This window comes from Orcinus orca, chromosome 17 (genome assembly GCF_937001465.1).
Source record: "Orcinus orca chromosome 17, mOrcOrc1.1, whole genome shotgun sequence".
In the NCBI taxonomy this organism is placed as follows: domain Eukaryota; kingdom Metazoa; phylum Chordata; class Mammalia; order Artiodactyla; family Delphinidae; genus Orcinus; species Orcinus orca.
In genome coordinates this window covers 78920898-78943194 of record NC_064575.1, presented here as the reverse complement: position 1 = coordinate 78943194, position 22297 = coordinate 78920898, and the positions used below count along the sequence as shown (strand labels likewise).

The following is a 22297-nucleotide window of genomic DNA, read 5'->3' as shown; positions in this document are numbered from 1 at the left end:
TCGGCAGGCGGACTCTCAACCGCTGCACCACCAGGGAAGCCCTGTATTTGTTTTTATATTTACTTTTTCTTTAGGACATTTAAATGATTGATACAAAGTTTCCTTTAAAGTAAAAGACTAAAGTGAAAGAATTTAAGAAAATATGAAATGGCTAGGAGCTAAGAAGGCTCCGGGATGTGGCAAAAATCAGGAAAATGATGCTTGGATGCCTAAAGTTTGGGAATCACTGTTCTAAAGGCAGAGTTTCACATATTTGTAAATCAACATCTTGTTTTCCCATAGTTGCCTCTTCAAAATATGTCCAAACAACCTTAAAGCAATTGGACCACAGCAGCACCGCATGTGCATGAGGTATCTTGTTAAAATTCTCATGGTTTCCAAATATCTTCTAAATATAACAAATCAAACCACCCCCCTCCAAATCAGTAATTAGTCAACCCCGGGTGCGCACACACAGGATTTTGAAAGCTCTCATTTCTGCTGTCAATTGTAATCAAATCTTCCCCAGACTTCTTATTTTCCGGATTTACCCAAAGCCCCGTGACTTTTATCAGCAATTTATTTTTCTCTGGAAACATCGCTGAGTTAGAAGACTAGAGAAGAATTCAAAATTAAATTGTTTTGCTGTTTTCTCTCTGGGCCATGGATGCAATCAAAACTTACTTCCTCTGATTTCCTTTTGCTTCATTTTTCAGGCTAAAAATGTTTTTCTTGTTGTTGTTGCCTATTTTGTTTATCCTTAGCTCACCCCTTCCACAGCTGTGTCAAGATACCTTTCCTCATTAGCTGCAATTCATTCTTTAGCCATGGCATTCTGTGGCTCCCCAGACCCAATACTGCAATTTGGGATGCATCCCCAGAGCCCGTGAGTCATATTGATAGAGGATCTAGGATTCGTGCAGGGAGGACGAATCAGGACTTCCCGCTCTATTTCTGCCAGTCCCAAGAAAGAAAGACAAGATGACCTCAGACAAGGCACCCTTGCCTGAGGTCTGCAATTTTCTCTTGATCTAGCGCCTGTTCCGTAAATATCTTTAATGGCAACATCTGTATGTCACTTTGTGTTTCCCTCTATAGCAAACAAATGCCCATTCTACATTGCAAGGTTAGGGGATGTGCTCGGGAGAAATGGATTCCTCCTTTTAAAACAGGAGTCAACTACCCTGCATTTAAATAAATCAGGAGGAACAGAATGAAATTAATATCTTCAAATATAATACCAAAGAACTATTTACTGAAATGTTTTCTGCATTATGATTCTTTCATTTATTATTAAGGTTAGAGGGAAAAAAATGTCAGTGAGGGGAAGCGTGAATTGGGGGCAAACCTTGTCCTTTCAGAGATGAAAATTCCTTGATCATTTTTTGTTAAGATTCTTTTGTGGTTTCTCTTTTTAATGTCAGCTCTTCCTGCAGAAAATTCTGTGTAATATTTCCAGTATGCTACACGAGATACATTTTTCTTTCATCTCACTCTCAGTGGCAAAGCATAAGTTCAACAGAGCAGCCTTGGACGACAGCACAGGAATATTTTTACTCTTCTCACATCCTCAACCATATCTCCCCAGATCTTAGTTCAGTGCCATTCATGAATATATAATCAGCCATGAAAGTTACCAGTTCCTTCTCACTTCCATGTTAATTTGACCACATAGCTTCCTCTCTTTTTTTAAAACAGCTTTATTGAGGTATAATTGATATATGCAGATGTACTTATTTAATGTGTACACTTTGATGAGTTTGGACAGTTGCAAACCCCCTGATACCATCACCAGAGTCAAGGCAACAGACATCCAACACCTCCCAGAGTTTCCTTGTGTCCCTTTGTGGAGTCTTTTGTTTCTGCGGGGGTTTTGGGGGGAGTCTGTTTTTTGTACTAAGAACAAAAAGCGAGATCACCCTTCTCAACACATTTTGAAGTGCATAAAATACCTCATTGACACCTATAGCCACTATGTTCAGCAGACCTCTAGAACTTATTCATCTAGCATCACTGAAACCTTATAACTGTTGAACAACTCCCCATAGCCCCCTCCCCCCCAGCTCCTGGCAACCACCATTTTATTCTCTGCTTTTCTGATTTTGACTATTTTAGATACCACATGTGTAAGTGGAATCATGCAGTATTTGTCTCTCTATGACTGGCTTATTTCACTTAGCATAATGTCCTCCTGGTTCATCCACAATGTTACAAATGACAGGATTTTCTTTACTCATTTGCCTATTGGTAAATACTCGGGTTGTTTCCATAACTTGGCTGTTGTGAATAGTGCTGCAATGAACAAGGTCCAGGACCTCTTCTGCAACTTGATCATTACTGGACGCTCTGCATGTTTCACTTTCTACTGTTTCCTTTTTCTATGGCAACCAGCAGGGATGCTTCTGCAGATTGCTTTGTCAAGAGGCAGCAAGTTGTGGGTGGGAGGGTGGGAGGCAACCTGCAGGGTTGGCAGGAATTCCCATGTCCAGAAGCATCAGTTCATTAGCTCAGTATCCAGGCCTGTCTTGTGCATTATAGGATGTTTCACAACATCCCTGGGTTTTATTTCCTTAGATACCAGTGACACCAGTGACACCCCATCCCTTCTCCCCTGCTCAAGTTGTGACAACCCAAAATGACTCCAGACATTGTCAAATGTCCCCTGGGGAGAGAAATTACTTCTGGTTAAGAAGCACTGTTATATGAGGACCCCAAGTGTCTCTTGGAGTTCCACAGTCATTCCCAGCTTCCAAAACGGGGAGGGGCCTCTCTCCCATCTCTCACTGCTGAGTGAGCACTTCAACACACCAGGTACTTCCTGTTACACTCATGCTCCAAGTTGCCCTCAGGATAAATCTTAGCTCCTGAGTGAGTGTGACCCATGAGGCCCTTCGTGATTTGACTCCCTCTTAGCAGTCCAGCCAGAACCATCTTCCAGGACTTCCTGTCTGACCACATAGGAGGCCTCCCTCTTCTGGGAACCTGCCACGTTCTCTCCCAGGCTGATGTCTTTCCTTCTCCCCCTCCCCCCTCCCTCCCCCTCCCCTCCTCCTCTCCTCTCCCCCTCCCCCTCTCCCCTCCCCCCTCCCCCCTTCCCCCTACCCCTCCCCCTTCCCCTACCCCTCCCCCCCTCCCCTCCCCTCCCCCTCCCCCTCTCCCCTCCCCCCTCCCCCTCTCCCCTCCCCCTCCCCCTTCCCCCTCTCCCCTCCCCCTCTCCCTCCTTCTCTCTGCCTGGCCTGCCCTCCTCCTGCTGTCTCTCTGGAAGCACTCCTACTCATCCTTCAAGTTTCCACTTCAGCACTCACACACTCCCTCCTAGGCTCCATCTGGACACCTTCTGCCAGGCTTCCACATAGCAATGACCTCGTTGCCTCTTAGCTGTGGGCTTGTGTGCCTGTCCCTCTCCAACTGTGAGTGGGGCACAGCAGTATCTACTTTGGCTTCCGACTTCCAGCCTCTTGAGCTGTGTCCTGTGTGCAGTTATACAATAATTCTGCATTGAATGAATCAACGGATCCGCCCGCCCCGGGGCTCATGAAGCTTTTGCCTTCCCCTCTACCCTGGCTTCCCCTCTACCCTGGCTCCCCTTCCGAAACTCTGGCTTGGCATCTTCTCTGGGGCTGTCACCTGTGGGCTGCCTTAGTCACTTTATGATCCAGACATGCCATGAAAATAGAGGTTAGGAAAAAAATATCTCTGCTCGTTCAGTTCCAATTCTCTGTCCTTCTTGAGACTATTGTTATGATCATTAGTCACCGAAAACACACACACATACAAACACACACAAGCACTGATCCCTTCTGCTCTTCCAGGAGGTGGTTTGGACTGTTCACTGATGGATAACTGGGAGTCGGAGAAGCTAAATGCAGAGTCTGTGAAAACCTCCTTTTCCAGCCATGTCACCTCTCGGAGTCCTGGAGAAAACTCCCACAACCTGCCTCCTCGGTCCCAGTTCACAGCTTCTGAACCTTTCCAGGAAAACATTTTGGATCATCCAAGTGAGTTTTTTTTTTTTTTAAATCTTTGCCACACCCAAATAATTCTTCCTTTCAGGGCCCAGAGATGACTATATCCCCTTAGGCGCTGGTATCAGCCTGTGCCCATGTGATGCATTCTCAGAGAAGGTGATTGATTTGGAGGTGTCATCTTTGAGGCACCAGAAGGACTGGATTTGCAGTGTTATTTATTTTTTAAAAACCCTGAAGACATTTGGCAAAATGTTAAGCTTGGCTAAAGCGGAGTCGTGCGTACACAGGTGTACACTGTTATCATCTTTATACTTAGCTGTGCATTTGACATACTCTATAAGAAGAAAATGAAGGGAAGAAAGAAAAGAACGTCCTTTCATGCTATGCCCCCAGCAAGGAAAGTCAAAAGATATCAAGGCATTGTTATTTCCTGTCAGTAGTAAATCTGAAATAAATTCAGCAGGCATCTCCCTTAATCTCTAGCTTGCTAATATCAGATTAATCATGTTTGCACACAGTGTCGCCTCCAGGCTCTATCTTCAGCTTGCCAAGGTTCAAAGCCCAGTGCCCATTTGTTGGCTGGAACTCAGAAGCTGTTTACCCAACCCTGCAAAATTTCACGTTTTCATCTGTAAATGGAGATAACCATAGTGCTTACCTTGTAAATGACTAAAATAATCCGTGTCGAGCACTTAGCATCGTGTATACTAAGCACTTCAAAAATGTGACGTTATGATTACATAAGATTGAGGTTAAGTGGAAAAATAATATCTTCTCTTTGTTTGCCTTCCCCAAATCATGAATATTTATTTCACTGACCACTTCTACTCCCAAAGCCCAATATGCTCTGCTTTATTTTGTCCCAGTGCAGCTAGTAGATAAGTGTTGAGGGTTTTTTAGTTCCCTTTCAAGGTGTTGGGATGACAGAGAAAGCAGTGTTTATTTTTTAGACAGTTCCCCGGTGATCAACACCTACTAAGGCTTCACAGCCACCTCCTCCAGGGAGTCCACCCTGTTTTCTGAGGAAGAGGTGTTAAGTGACCCCTTTTTGTGTTCCTCCATACCCATTTCCTGCACTGCTCTTGCATATTTACTTTTGTATCTCACCCATCATGCTGTGAGCTCCTTCAGGATGGGCACCATATCTTAGGCATTTGTAGATTTTAAACTTACCCAGGTAGTGCTTGGCACAGAGCACGGGCTCCATGACTGTGGTGGACCAGTTAAGTGTGCTATCTCCATTTTACAGATAAGAATACTCAAGTTCTGACAGGCCAAGTAAGCCTCTGTACATGTTCTGTGTTGTATCTAGAATGTCTCCCACGGGCTATACCTGGAAGACCCCTACTCTTTCTTCAAGGTACAGTTCAGAGGAGACCGCTTCTGTGGGGCCTTCTCTGCCCCCTGCTGGGGCCTTGAGGTAACACTTGGCTTCCCTGAGACGCCATAGCACACAGCACCGGGTATCTCTCTCTCTGTTGATGCCATCTTCCTTTGCCTCACACGTCTATGAAGCCCTGAGTGGACAAGGTCTCCATTTGATTCGATTTTATCTCCTTCGCATGTAGGTCTTGAGCGTGCAGGCTGTTTCAGGTGGTGGTTCATATGCTGGGGATATAGGCATGCATGGCATCATCTTTATCACTCAGGGCTTTTTGAGTTCCAGCGGATGGCAATCCAACTCAAAATGGATTAATCAATCATTGAATGTATTGCTTCATATTATTAAAAACTCCAGGCAAACATTTCAGGTTTCTGTCAGTCTCTACAAGTCTCTTTTCTTCTGTGTCAGCTTCACTCTTTAAAATGCTACTTACTACTCCATGGTAGCTCCTGCTGGCTCTGTACCTACAACTTTCCATGTTCAAGGCCAGCAGAAGGAGATTATTGGCTTCTCAAGTTAGGACCAAAGGGCAGGCTTTCTTGGTTCTGGGAGGGTCCCCTTTACATGGCAAAACCAATCCCTTTGTCAATAAATATGTAAAGCTCCAAATGGCTTGGAGTGGATCAAAGACTGGGAGGGAAATCAGTCTGTCCATGGGCACCATGTACTAGGAGAAGGGGAGAGGGGGCTTCCCAAGGAAAATATGGGCACTGCCACCAAAGAGCAGCCAATAGATGCTGGCTATTCTCAATAGTCTGGTGGGGAATCGTAGAGAAAGAAAACAGCAATTTTAATTCAGTGTGAAAAGGTTGTTGATGGAGACAGGCATAAGGTATAATGGGATTATAAAGAGGGAGAAGCTAAGGGCCAAGGGGGAGTTGAAGGCATCCAGGAAGGCTTCTTGAAGGAGGTTACACGTGAACTAAGCCAAAATCAATGCTACGTGAGCGGCTACTGATGGAATGAATCAATGACACCTTGTCCACAATCACACAATACATATCTTTATAGAACTTGAATTTAAACCCAATTTTCCTTCAGTATTCAAGTCTAGTGACCTTTGCAGTCAAGCTAGACTTATTTCTGTGAGAAAATGGGTTTCAAATTCTACTTGAAATCAGAGGAAGCTAAGAATAGAAACATACTTTAGAAGGATGGTTGAGTGTTCAACTGAAACCACAATAACTTATTTAAATCACAGTATACATGAAATACTGTACATTTGCAGTGATGTCATTCACAACTGCTATATTTTGCATTGCCAGTCTCCAGTGTTCTGCCCGCATTATGGACTAAGTAGGTTTCTGTTAGCTGACTCGACCTCCATTCAGAGCACAAATGGCAAAAATAAACGCGTTCATAGCTCAAAGTCATTCCAAGTTTTAAACAACTATTTAAACAAAAATTGAGCTTTTGAAGCATTTGGCAAAGATTAAGCTGAGGTTTGTTCTATTTTCCTTTAGATCTTTATGTGGCAATCCTTAAACTAGCTCTGATTTCTTTTAGATGACTAGAATAATACTCAGGGTCACAACTGGTTTAACTCTTCCATTTATAACTTCTGGAGGATTTGCAGTCATTTCCACTGTGGCTTAGTAGCACTGAAATATTTTACGATAGCAAAGAGTTTCAGAAGGACAGATAGTTCCGAATATTTATTCTCTTTTTTTGCCCTTTAGAGACTCCCAGCATGCCAAGTTGCCATTCTCTTTCCCCGCCCCATTTTAGGCAAAACATGGTGTTCTGGCTAGATGTGGTTTTTCAATCCTGGCTCTAGCACCTCATAGCTGTGTGACCTTGGACGAATTTCATCATTTGAAATTTGGTCTTCTCATTTGCAGAACTGTGATAATGGTTCCCGCCTCACGCTTTTGTCGTGTTGATGAAATGAACTGATGTAGGAAAGCTCTTTGTGAATCATAAGTCACTCCACAAATTTGAGGCATTAATATTATTATCAATATCATCCCAGTTAGATTTCTGACATTAGCATACATTCTAAAAAGCCTTTCCCCAACATTAAAGTAAAAGGCAAGCCCCAAACTGTTTATGTAATGTAATCATTTTTTTTTTAGTGATAGGACAAAACTGATCATTTTCAGGAAATTTGTAATGAATGGCCCTGTACAACATTTGATAATTTTATCTTATTACTTATGACAAATTACTTGAGCTGACATACATTTGAAAACCATGTTTTTGAGTTCTAATTCATTTCTTTTTATTTTTCCTATTAGAAACCAGTTTGTTAGGAGAGGTCTCCTTTCAAGCAACTCTGTTTGCTGCATGCTTAATTATCTCTGCCTGTGCAAGGTAATTCAGATTTTATGTTTATGCGGTTGTGTTTCATACTTAATGAAGCTGTAATTGATTGATGATTTCCTTACCTTGTTCCGCAAAGCATTTTAGGTAGCTCTGTGGTTAAGATCTGTTCATTTGTCTGTCCATTGCCCTTTTATCTATCACCTCCCTCCTCCCATTATCTCACAAGACATACCAAAGGCAGTGGATCTTGCTAGAAATTGGATTTTTACCATGCATTATCCTTCGTTTAAATCCTCAGTGACTCCCTATTACAGATACAGTCTAAGTAACCCTACTTGGAGTTCAAGGGCATGTGAAGTCCCCACAATGGAGTCCCATTGGGACTCCATCTTTCCCATTATATTTTTATATCCTCACATGAAATGTCTCCTCAGCATCTCAGAGGACATAACGCTCTTGCCTGGTTATAGGCACGTTTCTGTTCTACCCTCTGTCCAGCGTGTCCTTCCTATTCTTTTCTTGCCCAAGTCTCCAGGGCGGTGATCAAGTCCCATCTGAGCTAATCCCACCTGTGCCTCAGAGCCTTTGTGCTTGCTATTTATTCTGCCTACTACAGTCTTTTTCTTCTGGAGAAACAATAACTTGTGCCCTTAATTCTTTCTGAAATCTGTCCAAATGTCACAAACATTGTCAGAAAGCCCTTCCCTGACAACCCTGTATAAATAGAATACCATTCTCTATCACACACATCTCACTTGGCTTTTCTTCAGAGCCTTTATCACCACCTGACCTATTATGTGTTCACTTGTTTAAATGCTAATGATCCGTCTTTCCCTATAAGATTGCAAGCTCCTTGAGAACAGAGACACTGTGCTAGGGCCTCGTCATATTTGTTGAAACAATGAAACAGAGATGAGTGGTACCTCCTGGGGTCTTTGTGGTCCTTGAGCTCCAGTCACTAAGTGCTGCTTCCTCTCAAGTCCCTCCTGTTGATGATCAAGTATCTCACATCCCATGGACCACTTGGGGGAGTTGTATTTTTAAATACGAAGCCCTGGATCCCATCCCTTGAGATACCAATTTAGATCGAGTGAGAATCCATACTTTAAAACAGCTTCCCAGATAATTATGAGGTTTGAGAAGTATTTTTAGATCATAATGGAACCAGAAGAACACAAAGGGGTTGGGGGGGAGTCCTGTAGTTAAAAATACATTTGCAAAATTCTGCATTATATATCCCAAGTTGGAGGATCACAATGTGTATTAGCATAATAAAGTCTCAGTGAAATAATGTGGTGAAGAAACCTGTTTAGCTTTATTTAACTTAGCTTTTCCCAGACTTTGCTGATCATGGAAACTTTTCTTTATTTCATAGGACTATTAATAAAGTGTTCCTCTTAGGTTAATTTCTGTAGAAACTCCTCCCTTAAGAGGAGAAATTGCCTCCCCATCACTTGAGTTTGAGCTACCTTTGGAAACTTGCTTCCAAGCAGTAGTGTTTGGAAAGAGGGGGAAAAGGAAACTTTTCAGTTGAGAAAACTGACACATGGTACCTCAGATGATGAAGGTCAACATCAAAAGGTATGAGTAATGTTGATGGCATGTACCCTTCATATGATGAGAATGGCACTCCACCTCTAGGGTCTTCTGAACCCCAGTCTAACCATGAGAAAAACCCAACTTGAGGGACACTCTCCACATTATCTGACCAGTACTCCTCAAAACCATCAAGGTCATCAAAACCAAGGAGAGTCTGAGAGATCGTCACGGCCCAAAGGAACCTAAGGAGACATAATGACTAAATGTCATGTGATATCCTATGTGGGATGCTGGAAAATGGATCAATTAGGGGAAAACTGTAAAGTTCAAATGAAGTGTGGAGTTGAGTTATTAGTGATGTGCCGATGTTGGCTCCTTATAATTACAGCAAAGGTACCATGTACTGTAAGATGCTAATAACAGAGGAAATGGATGTGGGGTATGTGAGAACCCTTTGTATTCTTTTTTGCAATTTCTCTGTATATCTAAAGTTGTTCTAAAGTAAAAAGTGTAGTTAAGTAAATAACTGTTTTTTTAAAAAAGAACTATTCCTATGGGCAACAGCATGGATGAACCTCACGGATATTATATAAGTGAAAGATGACAACAGAGTCTATATGATTGTCAAGAAAAGGCAAGACCAATCAGTTACTATAGATGTAAGAATAGTGGTTAATTTGGGGGGATAAAGTGGGAAAGATCAACAAAGGAAACCTTATGGGTTGCTGGAAATATTTTATTTCCTGCTTTGGGTGATTACGAGGGTTTATATTTTTAAAAAACCCAAAATGTGCACTTTATATGTTTTAGTGTACATTTGCTAAAGCTCAATTTTTAAAAGTTTTTAAAATGCCTATGAAGAGATGTCTGAGAAGATATTTGTCAGAATTTAATAGTGAATGCTTCAGGGCGGTGGGAGTTTTTTGGTGACATTTTCCTCTTGTCTTTGTATTTATTTGCAATCTCTTTCCATATTCATATTTTGAGCACAAAAGCTATAAAAATATTATTCTTCAAAAAGAAGAAAATCCACTGTGTGATACAATCATCCATCAGATTGACAAAAACCCCAAAGTTTAACACCCTCTTTTGTCAAGGTTATGAAGCAGTAGGCATACAAAGTTTCTCCTTTTTTTTTTTCCTAGAAGTTTTATACTTTTGTGGTTTACATTTCAGTCTATGACTCATTTTGAGTTAAATTTTGTGTTAAGGTGTGAAGTCTTTGTATAGGTTCGTTTTTCTGCATGTGTCTAAACGATTATTTTGACACCATTTGTTGAAAAGACTCTCCTTTTTCCATTGCATTGCTTTTGCACCTCCGTTAAAAAATCACTTAACTTGTATCTGTATGGGTCTATTTCTGGAACTTCTATTCTTTTCCGTTGATCTATATCTCTATCCTTTTGCCAATACTGCACTATCTCTATTACTGTAGTTTTATAGTAAATCCTAAAATCATCCATCTATGGTAAATCTAAAAGAACATCTTATATGTTGGAAATATACAATTAGTTTGCTAAGCCTGAGCAATCCTACTGTTTCAGATGGTTTCTGGGAGGAATCATAGCCAGTGTCTTCACATGCTCCTTGGTGATAACCATTGCTTGTAAGTAACCGTTTCCCAAATTACTGCTCTGATTCCTGTATTTTATTCCAGTTTTGGGCATTTAAAAATACTTTCTCTTTTTCCTCCAAGATGTCGTCAAGTCATTTCTTCTCAGCCTTGCCAACTCTTTCAAAGCCACCACCTGCACTTGGTAAGTGTTGCCTGTGTTAGCATCATCTGTACAAAGACGACCACAGTCTGATATCTGAGAATGCTTTCTGCTGAGTAATGGATGGCAGTGATTATGTACAAGAAAGGTCCTGATTATTTGTCCTGAAGAATACTTTCTATTCCTGCTAAGATCTGATAGTAGTATTAACCTGTCTCCTAAATTCCTACACCAAAATAGATAGAATTAGTTTTTAAGGCAGCAAGACATAGGAAATAATATGAATTTTCAATTTTTAAGTAGTTTTTAAAGGGCTCTTATAGATTCATAGCACTGTACTTCATAAATAGCCCATATTAAAAGGCTTTTATCTTAGAGTTTCCCAAAGAGCTGGCAAACTGCCCGTGAAATGATTTCAGTTACAAACTGTGATTTCTCCACCATCTCTCACCCACCCACTTAACGATCCCCCTATATGCTGACTGCCATAGTTCAGCATATTTCGAAGGGTGACTGGGGTCTGGGTGAGGTGCTCACAGAATCTCAAACAGCCTGCAAATCTCCATCCCCTTGCAAGATGGATGGTGTTAATTACCCTCACTTTAATATGGCTGCCAGAGGTCGACTCCCAGAGTTCGGAGGCTGAGGTCTGTAATTCAAATTAGTTTACTGGCCTTCTCTCTTGACACCCTGTTGCCCTATTTATGAAATTTTTCTGTTAATTCTGAAATCACAGTGCGGCTTAGTGAAGACTTATTTTGTTTCGGACTCCAGCCAGCATTGATTTACTGTCACGCTGAGCGATGTTTCCCTTCCTTTCCTGGCCTTCCAGGTTTCTAGGGGCGAGCATCTGGTATAGCTAAGTTTTATTTAACCTGATAGTTAGAAAATTGGGTCCTGAGGTCACCCGAGAAATCCTTATTCTTTAGTTCTTATAAATTAATGATATTTGTCTAAAACTTTTCTAAGATACCCACTTCTTTCCCTCTAGCTACGGGGCTGTGCACAGGCGCATCTCACACGAGGTTAACCACAGATTCGCACGTGTGCTCAGCTTTTTGGGCTGAGATGTCAGGACTGGACTAACCGGTCCAGGACTGGACTAACCTATAATGTCTGAACAAAAGACTTTCATCCAAAGAGTCAATTTGTAACCCAACTTTCAGAAGTGTCAGATGGTGAGAATAGTAGAAACCCGTTTTCTTTGGGTTTTAAGATGAATATATACAATTAATCAGAGCGACAAGTATCATCTTTTTAGGAAGCTTAATGAGGGCGGAGTTTCTCAAAGCAAGGCATGGGGACATTTGCTCTAGAATCAACTGGGGAGCTTGTTTGAAAAGCAGAGGAATGGATCCTGATTCCAGACCTTCTGAATCCAAATTTCTGAGGAGGTCTTTATTATTAATAACCTCCCCAGGAAATTCTTTGCACATTAACTATGAAAGTCTTGGAACGATGGTTTGTAAAGCCTTTACCCCTTGATCTCTAAAGTGGCATCGCTTAGCCTACTAAATCTTTATTGAGAGTTTACGATGTGTTCTGTGCTGCACTGGGTGTCCAGTAATGCTCAGCAGACATTTATGGAGTCTCTGCTAAGGGTCAGACACTGTCATTAAGTGCCAGGGTTACAATGCCAAGGCCTCGAGATTTCAGAGTCTAATTAGAGGGACATGTAAAGGGCAAGGTGAAGTTACATTTTAAATGCGATAAGTGCAAGTACAGAGTTAGCACAGAGGCTATGGGATCACCAGGAATGATGTTTGGCTAGACCAGGAGAGGTAAGGAGGGTGGGCAGGGAAGGCAGTCTGGATAAGCCAGTATCTGACCTGCAGGTGTTGTGTCACCTGTTGCTTTAAGGGCATCTCCCACTGTTCTGTACTCCTCTTAAAAGAACTTAGATCAAGACCAGGATGATATTTCCATCTTAAACGCTCTCAGCTACAGCCTCATTTATGGAAAAAGATTACTTCTTTGATTACTTGTATACATACTTCAGCTTGTTTTCCTCTCGTTTCCTCTCCATTTTTTCCCATTTCCTGCCCACCGACCTCATATACACACACTCTTGCATTCAGGATCTGTGAAAACAAGGACTATTGACTTCATTTCTGTATCCAATGCCTTGAAAATAGTAGGTACTCCATAAATATTCATTGAATTGAATGTATTTGCTGTCTCTTTTCTTAAAGTACTTCCTTTAGAGCCAAGAGCTCTGCTCCTGTACATTAAAGATTTTGCAACCCTCTTCCTCATATATAAACATATCCAGAAACCAATAAGCCAAAGACATGGTTACTAACAAGAACAACTCATAGGTCTCCTCCAATAATCAAGGAGCGGAAACCACGGGAATTGCAGACAAGCACTGAATTCAGTTCAACAAACATTACGGAGCAGCCCTCCCACACCGGGTCCGGCGCTGCACATAGTTAGATTAGATAAGATACCTACTCTTTAGCACTTTATAGTTCTCAAATCACATCCCTTTTCATACCATCATGCAATTCTTATTCAACCACCTTCTTGGTTAAATATAAAGTCTTCAAGTTTGGGGACTGTCTATACTGCTCACCATTGGTTTGAAGGTTCCTTTCAAATGAAGGTCATCAGAGGTACCCCATGTCGCCAATAACGTGTTAGCATCAGAAGTGTCCATTTTGCATTCATGACATCATAGTAGCAAAATGGGCAACATCTCTTTTCTCTACTTCACCATGAAGAAATATATATTTATACAGTTGGTGAATGAACGAATCAACTTTAGAGAGTAGAAATATGGGGAAAACGCACTTGTATTTTGGGGAGAGAAGAAAGACAATATAAAATAGTAGTTAACTAAGTACAAAGCTGGGATTAGGGACAAAAACCTCTGTAGGCTGTCCCAGGAAGGGGAGATAACTGAGAACTAGTAGGAGGAAAAAGAGCTGGGGCACCACTGTCCTAGTTTTGATTATTCAAGGTAGTCGTGCTTGTGTGCGTGTGTGCGTGTGGTCATGCAGTAATTCAAGCAGATACTGCATTTTCTCATGTATGTGGATGGATTATGCATTTCTTTCCTCCTTTCTCTGACCTAGGTTTTGCCAAAATTTGACAACCATTCAGGAGAGCCTCTGATGAATGTCTTCAATCTGAATATCCAGAAATTGTCCCATTTGTAGTCTGCTTGGAATCAACTGTTTTATTGGAAAGAGTGAACAAGTGGATAACTGAGAAAAAAGAACATTTTAATTTGGTTATGTGGTTTAAAAAAAAATCTCAGTTTTGGCCTCACAATGATAATATGCTCATGAAAATAATATTAATTTGTCTTTCCTCTGCAAACACAAGCAGTTGCAAGGAAAGGACTGGGAAACGTGACAGAGAACAAACCACCTGGATGAGTGTTCTCTTATTATACCTTAAGGCAGTGGTTCTCAAACATTAATTTTCTTTAGAGAATTCTATGAGGAGCTTATAACAATGCAGATTCCTGGGCCTGCCTGCCTGTACCTATCCCTTGCTGAACCGCTGCAGTTGAACAAAGAAAGGGAATTCACATAATCAGCACCAACTTGAAAGTAAATAAATGCGGTTTGTACATAAACTATAATGTAGAAAAAGTTTTCAGTTCTTCCCAAGGAATGGCCTAATAGAAGGTGGTGACAGTAGATAATGGTTGATGGAAAACAGGCAGGAGAGAGCCATTTTTCAGAAAGTTCTTCTTTCTAACCAGTTTCTTTACCAAGTTTTCAATCATCTTGGCACTCATGATTACCTTTCACTCAAACTTCAATTCAAATAAAGATATAACACACAAAAAATACCTCAGGGGCAAAATAAAGGCAAAACACCGCAGTGCTTTGAAATACACAAAAATTGCACAGTTGCACTGAGGGATTACAGGAGATGCTCCTCTCCATCCCTCTTGCTTGGTGTATGTTCCCAAATGTGGCCTGCGGTTCAAATTTGTTTTGCATGACATTCTCTGGCTGGAGAATTGTGTGGAGAAAATTGTCTTTGCTTAAAATGGTAATGTCAAAATATCACTTTTTATATCAATTGTACTTAGTGCCTTTTTGGTTGAAAAAGTTTTATAGTAATAAATGGAGTCATCAATGACTTGGTTTGGTCAAATACTAGTCGACATGTTGCTGTGAAGGTATTTTTTTGGATGTAATTAACATCTACAATGAATGGACTTTAGGTAAAGCAGATGACCCTCCATGATGTGGGTGGTCCTCATCCAATCAGTTGAAGGCTTTAAGAGAAAAGACTGCGGTTTCCTGAGGAAAAAGGAATTCTGTCTACAGATCGCAACAGCCAAATGCTGCGTGAGTTTCCAGGCTGCGGACTCAGGACCACGATATCAACTCTTACCTGAATCTCCAGTTTGCTGGCTTGCCGCATAAATTTTGGACATGTCAGTCCCCACAATTTCATAAGACAATTCCTTAACATCTCTCTACATAGGTAGATAGATATAGATACCTATAAATATATCTATAGTTATCATAAATATATCATATATGTCTTACGTTCTTGGAATATACCATTGGTTCTGTTTCCCTGGAAAATCTTGCCTAATACAGCAGGTGTTATAATCACCTTTTGATAGATAACCTTGGAAAAGTTTGAAAACTTTCCCAAGGACACAAGGGGCACGTAGGGGATCTAGGTTTCAAACCCAAGTCTGTGTGACCCAACAGCCCTTACTCTTCCCACTGCTGAGAAGGGGTAGAGGGGAGGAGCGTGGCACCTTGAAGATCAAATATTGCCTGAGTCACTCTCTCCGGAAATACTAACCCAGGAAAAAGCTTTCCATGAAGCAGAAGATTAAATGAAAAGAGTCATTTTTCAGGGACAGCTGTGGCCTTTACCTTGGATCTTGTATCTCAAGATTCTCAAATCGAGTTCCTGAAAGATTTGGCTTTAAGATGCCAAAAGCTTATTCCATCTTATTGGGAATAAGATGCTGTAGGAGAGAAAAATCATCTGATGCTGTCTGGCTTGCTTTAGGACCTCTGCTTGTAGAGGCTCCTATGGCTGCAGCCAGCTCATGATGGAGCATTTACTGTGTGCTAGATGTTTATCTACCTTACCTGTAATCCTTACGGTAGTCCATAGTTTGGTTTTTGCTGTAACAACAGACAAACCCATGTAACACCTGATGTGGTCCAGGCAGATCTTGTAATGATGCCATTGGCCATCTATGGCCTCCAAGCTTGTCTGCTTACCTGTCTCAGGCAAGAGAGTGACACATGCCTTCCCTTTTGTGCCAGGAGTGAGAGGTAGTCACACGACCCCACCAATGGGGTTGGGGGGGGTGGCTGGGAAATGTAGGGAAGCCTGTGAATCTTTGGTGAGCTCTAGTGGACCCTACCAGACCCTCATTTTAACGACGAGGAAGGTGAATCTCAGAGAGAACGTGTGACTTGTGCACCCCAGGTCTTAAGGCTCCTATGTCATTTCCCGCAAGTAAACTCTACTGTAGTTACTTCAAAATGACTCAAAATGATCTGCCTGTGCTACCCTTGGATGGATGCCAACCATTCCCCCTCCCCACCAAAAGGAATCCCACTATTGCTCATACAATGCAGCAGAGCAGACACCTGCTAAGTTGGCATACTTTGCACCAATGCCACATTTCCTTACCCAGCCTTGACGAAGGTCTGATCATGTATTAAAAAAATTATCTATCCCGCTGTGGTGGCTGTATCCCCTCCATCTGTCCCTTGCTGGGCGAAATCTGCTACAGCTGCAAGTGACACCTGCTAGAGAACCAGACGAGGTACCTCGGGGGTGTGGGGCAACTTAGCAGGTGGATGCTAAAAGCTGGCAACCACTTGGCCACAATTTTCTTATCCTTTTGTAGCCTTAAAGGAAATAAAAACAAAGAAAATGAAAGGCAAGGTGGGGGACAAAGGCTGGTACTGTATATCAGGACTTTTATTTTCAATGCAAATATATCATTTCATATTTGCCTGGTGGAGAGGGAGGGCGACCCACCCTCCATCCTAACCCAGATTGCAGCAGCATACTCTTGTGTGGGTGAAACTTGAGTTCAGGCTGCAACTGATCTGCTGTTGGGGAGGTAGCAGAAGCTCAGTGCCAGGAGCTCCATTTTCCTTCTTGTTTTTTTCAGTGAAAGGAAGAATCGAGGACCACATTCCAGACCTTTCCACCTTCCCCATTTACTTGGCTCTTCCTCTGCTGAATCACATCCTTTGAACACTAGCACTGTAGTTAACAACTCGATGTTCCTGCCCTGGAGTGAGACTGGACCCGGGGCTAAGTTCTGACCTGGCTACTTACCTGCTCTGTCACTTTGGACATTTGGACAAGGTATTTCATCTTTCTTCCTTTCTTTTTTTTTTTCTTGTTGTTGTTGTTAGTTCCCTGAACAGGGATTGAACTCGTGCCCTTGGCAGTGAAACCTCAGAGTTCTAACCACTGGACAGCCAGGGAATTTCCCTGGCCTTGAGCCTTTTTTTTTTTTTTAATTTATTTGTTTATTTTATTTATTTTATTTTTGGCTGTGTTGGGTCTTTGCTGCTGCACGTGGGCTTTCTCTGGTCGCAGTGACCTGGATCTACTCTTCGTTGCGGTGCACGGGCTTCTCATTGCAGTGACTTCTCTTGCTGCAGAGCACGGGCTCTAGGCGTGTGGGCTTCAGTAGTTGTGGCACGCGGGCTCAGTAGTTGTGGCTCGCGGGCTCTAGAGCGCAGGCTCAGTAGTTGTGGTGCACGGGCTTAGTTGCTCCGTGGCATGTGGGATCTTCCCGGACCAGGGCTCGAGCCTGTGTCCCCTGCATTGGAAGGTGGATTCTTAACCACTGAGCCACCAAGGGAGCCCGGTATTTCATCTTTCTAAGCCTTAATTTCCTCATCTATAAAATGGGATAAAATATCACCTAATTCATAGCATTTTTACGAGAATTAAATGAGTCCATGCAGGCAAAGTACTTAAGGCTTAACACAGTGTTAGATACACACTAAGCTCTTCCAAAGTGGGAGCTGCTGTTACCAACAGAAGTAGTAACATTAGTAGTAGGGGTAGGAGTTTTCCTGACTTATGGGACCATGTGAATTTTTCAGTTGGTAGGTGAGACGGTAGAAGAAAGGGGCGAGAAGTGGGCTGAGGCTTGGCCAAGGGCACGTCAATCTACCTGAATAAATACTTCTTCCCGTGTTTAACACAAAGTGCAGTGATATAAAGACAATATGGGTTTTGAAGTCAGACAGACATAGGTTGGACTTGGCCGCTCTGTCATTTATGATCTTGTGATGTTGGGCCTGTCACTCAGCTTCTCTGAACTCCATCTGTAAAACAGATACGTTCATGCCTTGTGGTTCCACAGTCTGGGGGTAGGTGGGGGTGGTATGACTTTTCTGACATAGAGGAGATCAAAGAAGAGAAGATGAGCTTATATACAGGAATGAGAAAGGATTCACTTTGAAAATAACCAGTTAACTTTTCTTCATTCTGTAAGTGCTTCACCCTCATTTCATTTAAATAAAAAAAGAGAAAATTCAAATAAGCAAAAGAGAAAAAGCTACCCAGGATCCCTCAACCCAAAGACAGCCACTGCCAACATCTTGGTTTTGAGCCAAGAAAAATGTCTTGGTGGCCAGGGTGATAGATATGAAAACAGACCTCCCAGAGAGAAGGACTTTGGACATGGAAGCAGCCACCATCTGGGGTCAATCGTGCGGCCGTTGCCCTGTTGGAAGCAGAGGGCTCCGGCAGATGACAGGCCCAGCCCCCTGCTATGATTTAGTATAAGGGCAGTGTCATCAGCTGTCACCCTGCAAGAAAGTTATCTTACTCCGTACGCCAACGTGGGGGCCAAGGTGGCCACAAAAAAAGTTAGTTTTAAAGACCCTTTATCAAACGGGAAGCAGGACATAAATTAAAATCTAGTGTATCCAGTACATCATTGTGTCCTCACTCTCTCCTTCCCTCCTTTTTTTCAAGTCTTAGCCCCGGTGTCAGTTCTGAGCTCCACACAGCTCAGGGCTCACAGTTCAATGATCAAGGTAGACAAAGAGGCAGTGACATCCACGTGATGGGCAGTAAGACAGAGGGGACTCCAGGTAGCCATGGAGCCCTAACGAGGGTGGGATGCTCCCACCTCTGTCTGGATTGTAAAGCCTCCCAGGCGTCCCCTGTACTCCCCTGCACAGCTCTCAGCCCACTGGCATAAATCCAGTGTCTATCTTTCCTCATGAGTATAAGCTCGAGGAGGGCATTTCTATCCCCAGTGCCTAGCCAGTGCCAGCTGGGGAGATGCTCAGTGAGTACTGACCAGATAGATGCTGTTGAAAGAAAGTGTGAGTTGAGAGGTGTTTGTGGTGGATACCAACTGTCTTGTTCTGTCCAGTATCCCTTCTTCCCTTTGTCTGGTTCCCATAGCATCTTTCTCAATCACCCCTTCCCCGATCCATAGGTTTAGTGAGGCTGCTGGTCCCAAACCCTGGAGGACACAGAGGCACAGGACACAGCTTGGCCGATCAGATTCTCTTTCTCCCAGGGACAGACGTGATTAGAGGAAGGATGTGATTGAGCCCGGAAAGAGGACTGAATTCATTCTGCTGCTGGCTCTCCCCAACTTGGCTGCCCAGTTCTTTCCTAGAATCTCAGAGGAACCTTGGTGTCTTTCCAATAGAGCTTTCCTTTGAATTGAAGTTGGTCCGAATACATTTATCTTGCTTGATAGAAAAAAGAAACTAACATGCTCTTTTCTTTCTTTAAAAGTTTTAATTGAGATGAAATTCACAAACAGAAAATCAACCACGTTAAAGTGTACAATTCAAGGGCATTCAGCGCAGTCACAGTGTTGTGCAACCATCACCTCTATCAAGTTCAACAGCATTTTCATTACCCCCAAAACAAAACTCTGCACCCATTAGGCAGTCACGCCCCACGACCCCTCCCTGAGCCCCTGGCAACCACTAATCTGCTTTCGCTCTCTATGGCTTTACCTATCCTGGAGGTTTTGTATAAGTGGAATCACACAATATGTGACCTTCTGGGTCTGGCTGCTTTCACTTAGCATAGTGTTTTTGAGGTTCACCCACATTGTAGCATGTATCAGCACTTCATTCCTTTTCATGGCTGAATAATATTCCATTGAACCTTATTGGATGGACCACATTTGTTTATCCCTTCATTCACTAATGAACATTTGGCTTGTTTCCATCTTTCGGTTATTGTGAATAATTCTGAAATATTCTTGAAGAATGACTATGAGTTTGGCAGGTGAAGAAAACGGGAGAGGAAATTTAAAGAAAAGGGGACAACAAATTCCAGAGCAGAGAAATGTTCCTACACGGTCTCTCCTCTTTGTGCTTTTTCAGGCTACAGTTGAGTCTCCACACAGCAGCTACAGGGATCTTTCCAAAATGTACATCAGATGGCCTCACTTTCCTGTTGAAAACACTCCATTCCATATTACATTTCCTCCCGCTCGCTCTGCCGTGGCCACAACACTGCTCTCATGTCTGTTCCTACAACACACAAGCTCAGCTCCACCTCAGGGCCTTTGCACCTGCAGGACACCGGCAGAAACGCCCTTCTCCCCGAACTTCTTAAGGCCAGCTTCTCCTCATCGTGCAGATACCACCTCTGCAGCGAGAACTTCCCAGCCACCCCGGAATGTTCTCCTCATCCACACCCACCACCCCAGGTCACTCGACTCTCTCATTTTCTGAAGAATGACAAACGACTTTTTTGTTCATTTGTGGTGTGTGGTTTTTGGTTTTTTGGTTTGGTTTTGGTTTTTGTCTATGGTCTCCCCCTGTTCTGTGCTCTTTTCCTTCATCAAAACAGAATCTCCAAGAGGGCCAGGGATTCATTGAATCCCCGGTGTATAGAAGAGTGCCTGGCATATAGAAAGTGCTCAATAAATAATTGTTTAATGAGCAGTTGGCTGGGCGTGACCCATTGGAGAACTGGCAAGGAATATGGTGGGGCTGGTGCAAAGAAAGCAAGCCAGAGGTCCGTGGATTGTGGCAAAAACATTGACTGTGTCTAGATTTCCCAAGATGCCTCTTTATGCCAGCCTTATTCTACTTTAGCTTTAGAACTTCTCTGATTTGATTATTTCATACTACTGACGGGATGGAATTCTTATCTATTACTTCTGTTTCAGAGTCAGCATAAAAACCCTAGAAGAGAGTTGATCCTGAGAAGTGACTTTGCAAAGGGGAGGCAGAATGAACAATGGGAGAAGGCAGAGCACACTTATGTTCTCTTTCAGCGCTGTGTGGCTTCTGACAAATCACCTAACCTCTCTGAAGTTCAGGTTTCTCATCAGCAAAAATGGCATCTTTGAGAATAATATTCTATTATATGGATATACTGCATTTTGTTTATTATTCACCAACTGATGGACATTTGGGTGATTTCCACTCTAACTATTATGAATAAGGTTGCGTGAAATTCACATACAAGCCTTTGTGGGGAGACGTGTTTTGATTTCTCCTCGGTAGATACCCAGGAACGAAATTGCTAGGTGATATGGTAAATTTATGTTTAACATTTTAAGAAACTACAAATCCTTTCCAAAGTAGCTTCGTCATTTTTTATCCCCACTAGCCACATGTGAGGGTGAGGGTTTCTCCACAGCCTCGCTGACACTTGGTGATATCTGTCTTTCTGATTATAGCCAATCCCTAGTGAAGGCATGAAGGTGAAAGGCATGCCCTAGTGAAATCCATGAAGTGGATTTGCATTCCGTGGTAGCCAATGATGTTGAGCATCTTTCATGTGCTTCTTGTCTTACCACTCATTTTCTTTACTGCCTCTGTGCTCACAGTCTCATCTTTCACCTTAAATCAGTCACACCCTCCACAGTCAAACCCTGGACCTTGTCATTACCTCCCTCATAGTCTCAAATTTGAACATTCCACTCTTAACTATCAACATCTTTCCAGCTCACTATCTTTCCGCCTCCAACAATTTTTGCAGTGCTAACAGGATCAAATTATATTGATCCTGACAGTGTTTCACTGTCTCTCATCCTCTGCCATGTCTTCATTTTTGTTCTTCTCCACTTGAGATTCCATGAGCTATCATTAAAGTCATTCCTTTGCACCTCCCTCTGTTTATTGTGTTCTCCTGGTAAAACTACAGCGCTGGTTGCATCTAGTGAGTCATCTGTTATGCATGTGTGCTCACAAACTGAACATGGCTCAAGAAAAACCACTCAACCAGGCCCTTCTTTAAATTCATGATCACAACCCTCGAAGCGTGTTTGGTCATGTCTGGCAATCATCCTATCCCACCCTGTGTACTGACTATCCTATTCCCCAGGTGACTATTTCATACCTTGTCCTTTTTTTCTCAAACCTTCAAGAAATCCTCTCTGAGTCTCATTCTTAGCTGATGTCGTTGCTTCCTATTTTGTGGAGAAAATAGAAACAAGTATGAAGAAACAGCTAACCATATCTATCCACCTACCAGCA

General features: G+C 42.5%; 1 protein-coding gene across 5 annotated transcripts in view; it reads left to right on the top strand.

Annotated features, from left to right (window-relative positions):
- The window catches only part of TMEM71 (transmembrane protein 71), a 41169-nt gene extending 25878 nt beyond the window's left edge, over window positions 1-15291 (top strand). For 4 of the 5 annotated variants that reach the window (XM_033419766.2, XM_012531464.3, XM_012531466.3 and 1 more), the window contains 5 exons: window positions 3792-3977; window positions 7569-7644; window positions 10680-10741; window positions 10832-10892; window positions 13928-14951. In XM_033419766.2, the coding sequence (XP_033275657.1) occupies window positions 3792-3977; window positions 7569-7644; window positions 10680-10741; window positions 10832-10892; window positions 13928-13967 (425 nt within the window). In that variant the 3' untranslated portion in view covers window positions 13968-14951. Of the gene's footprint in view, window positions 1-3791; window positions 3978-7568; window positions 7645-10679; window positions 10742-10831; window positions 10893-13927; window positions 14952-15036 lie in introns of those variants that run through there. The other variant, XM_049700328.1, reaches the window with a different exon arrangement.
- The last annotated feature ends 7006 nt before the right edge of the window (window positions 15292-22297 follow it).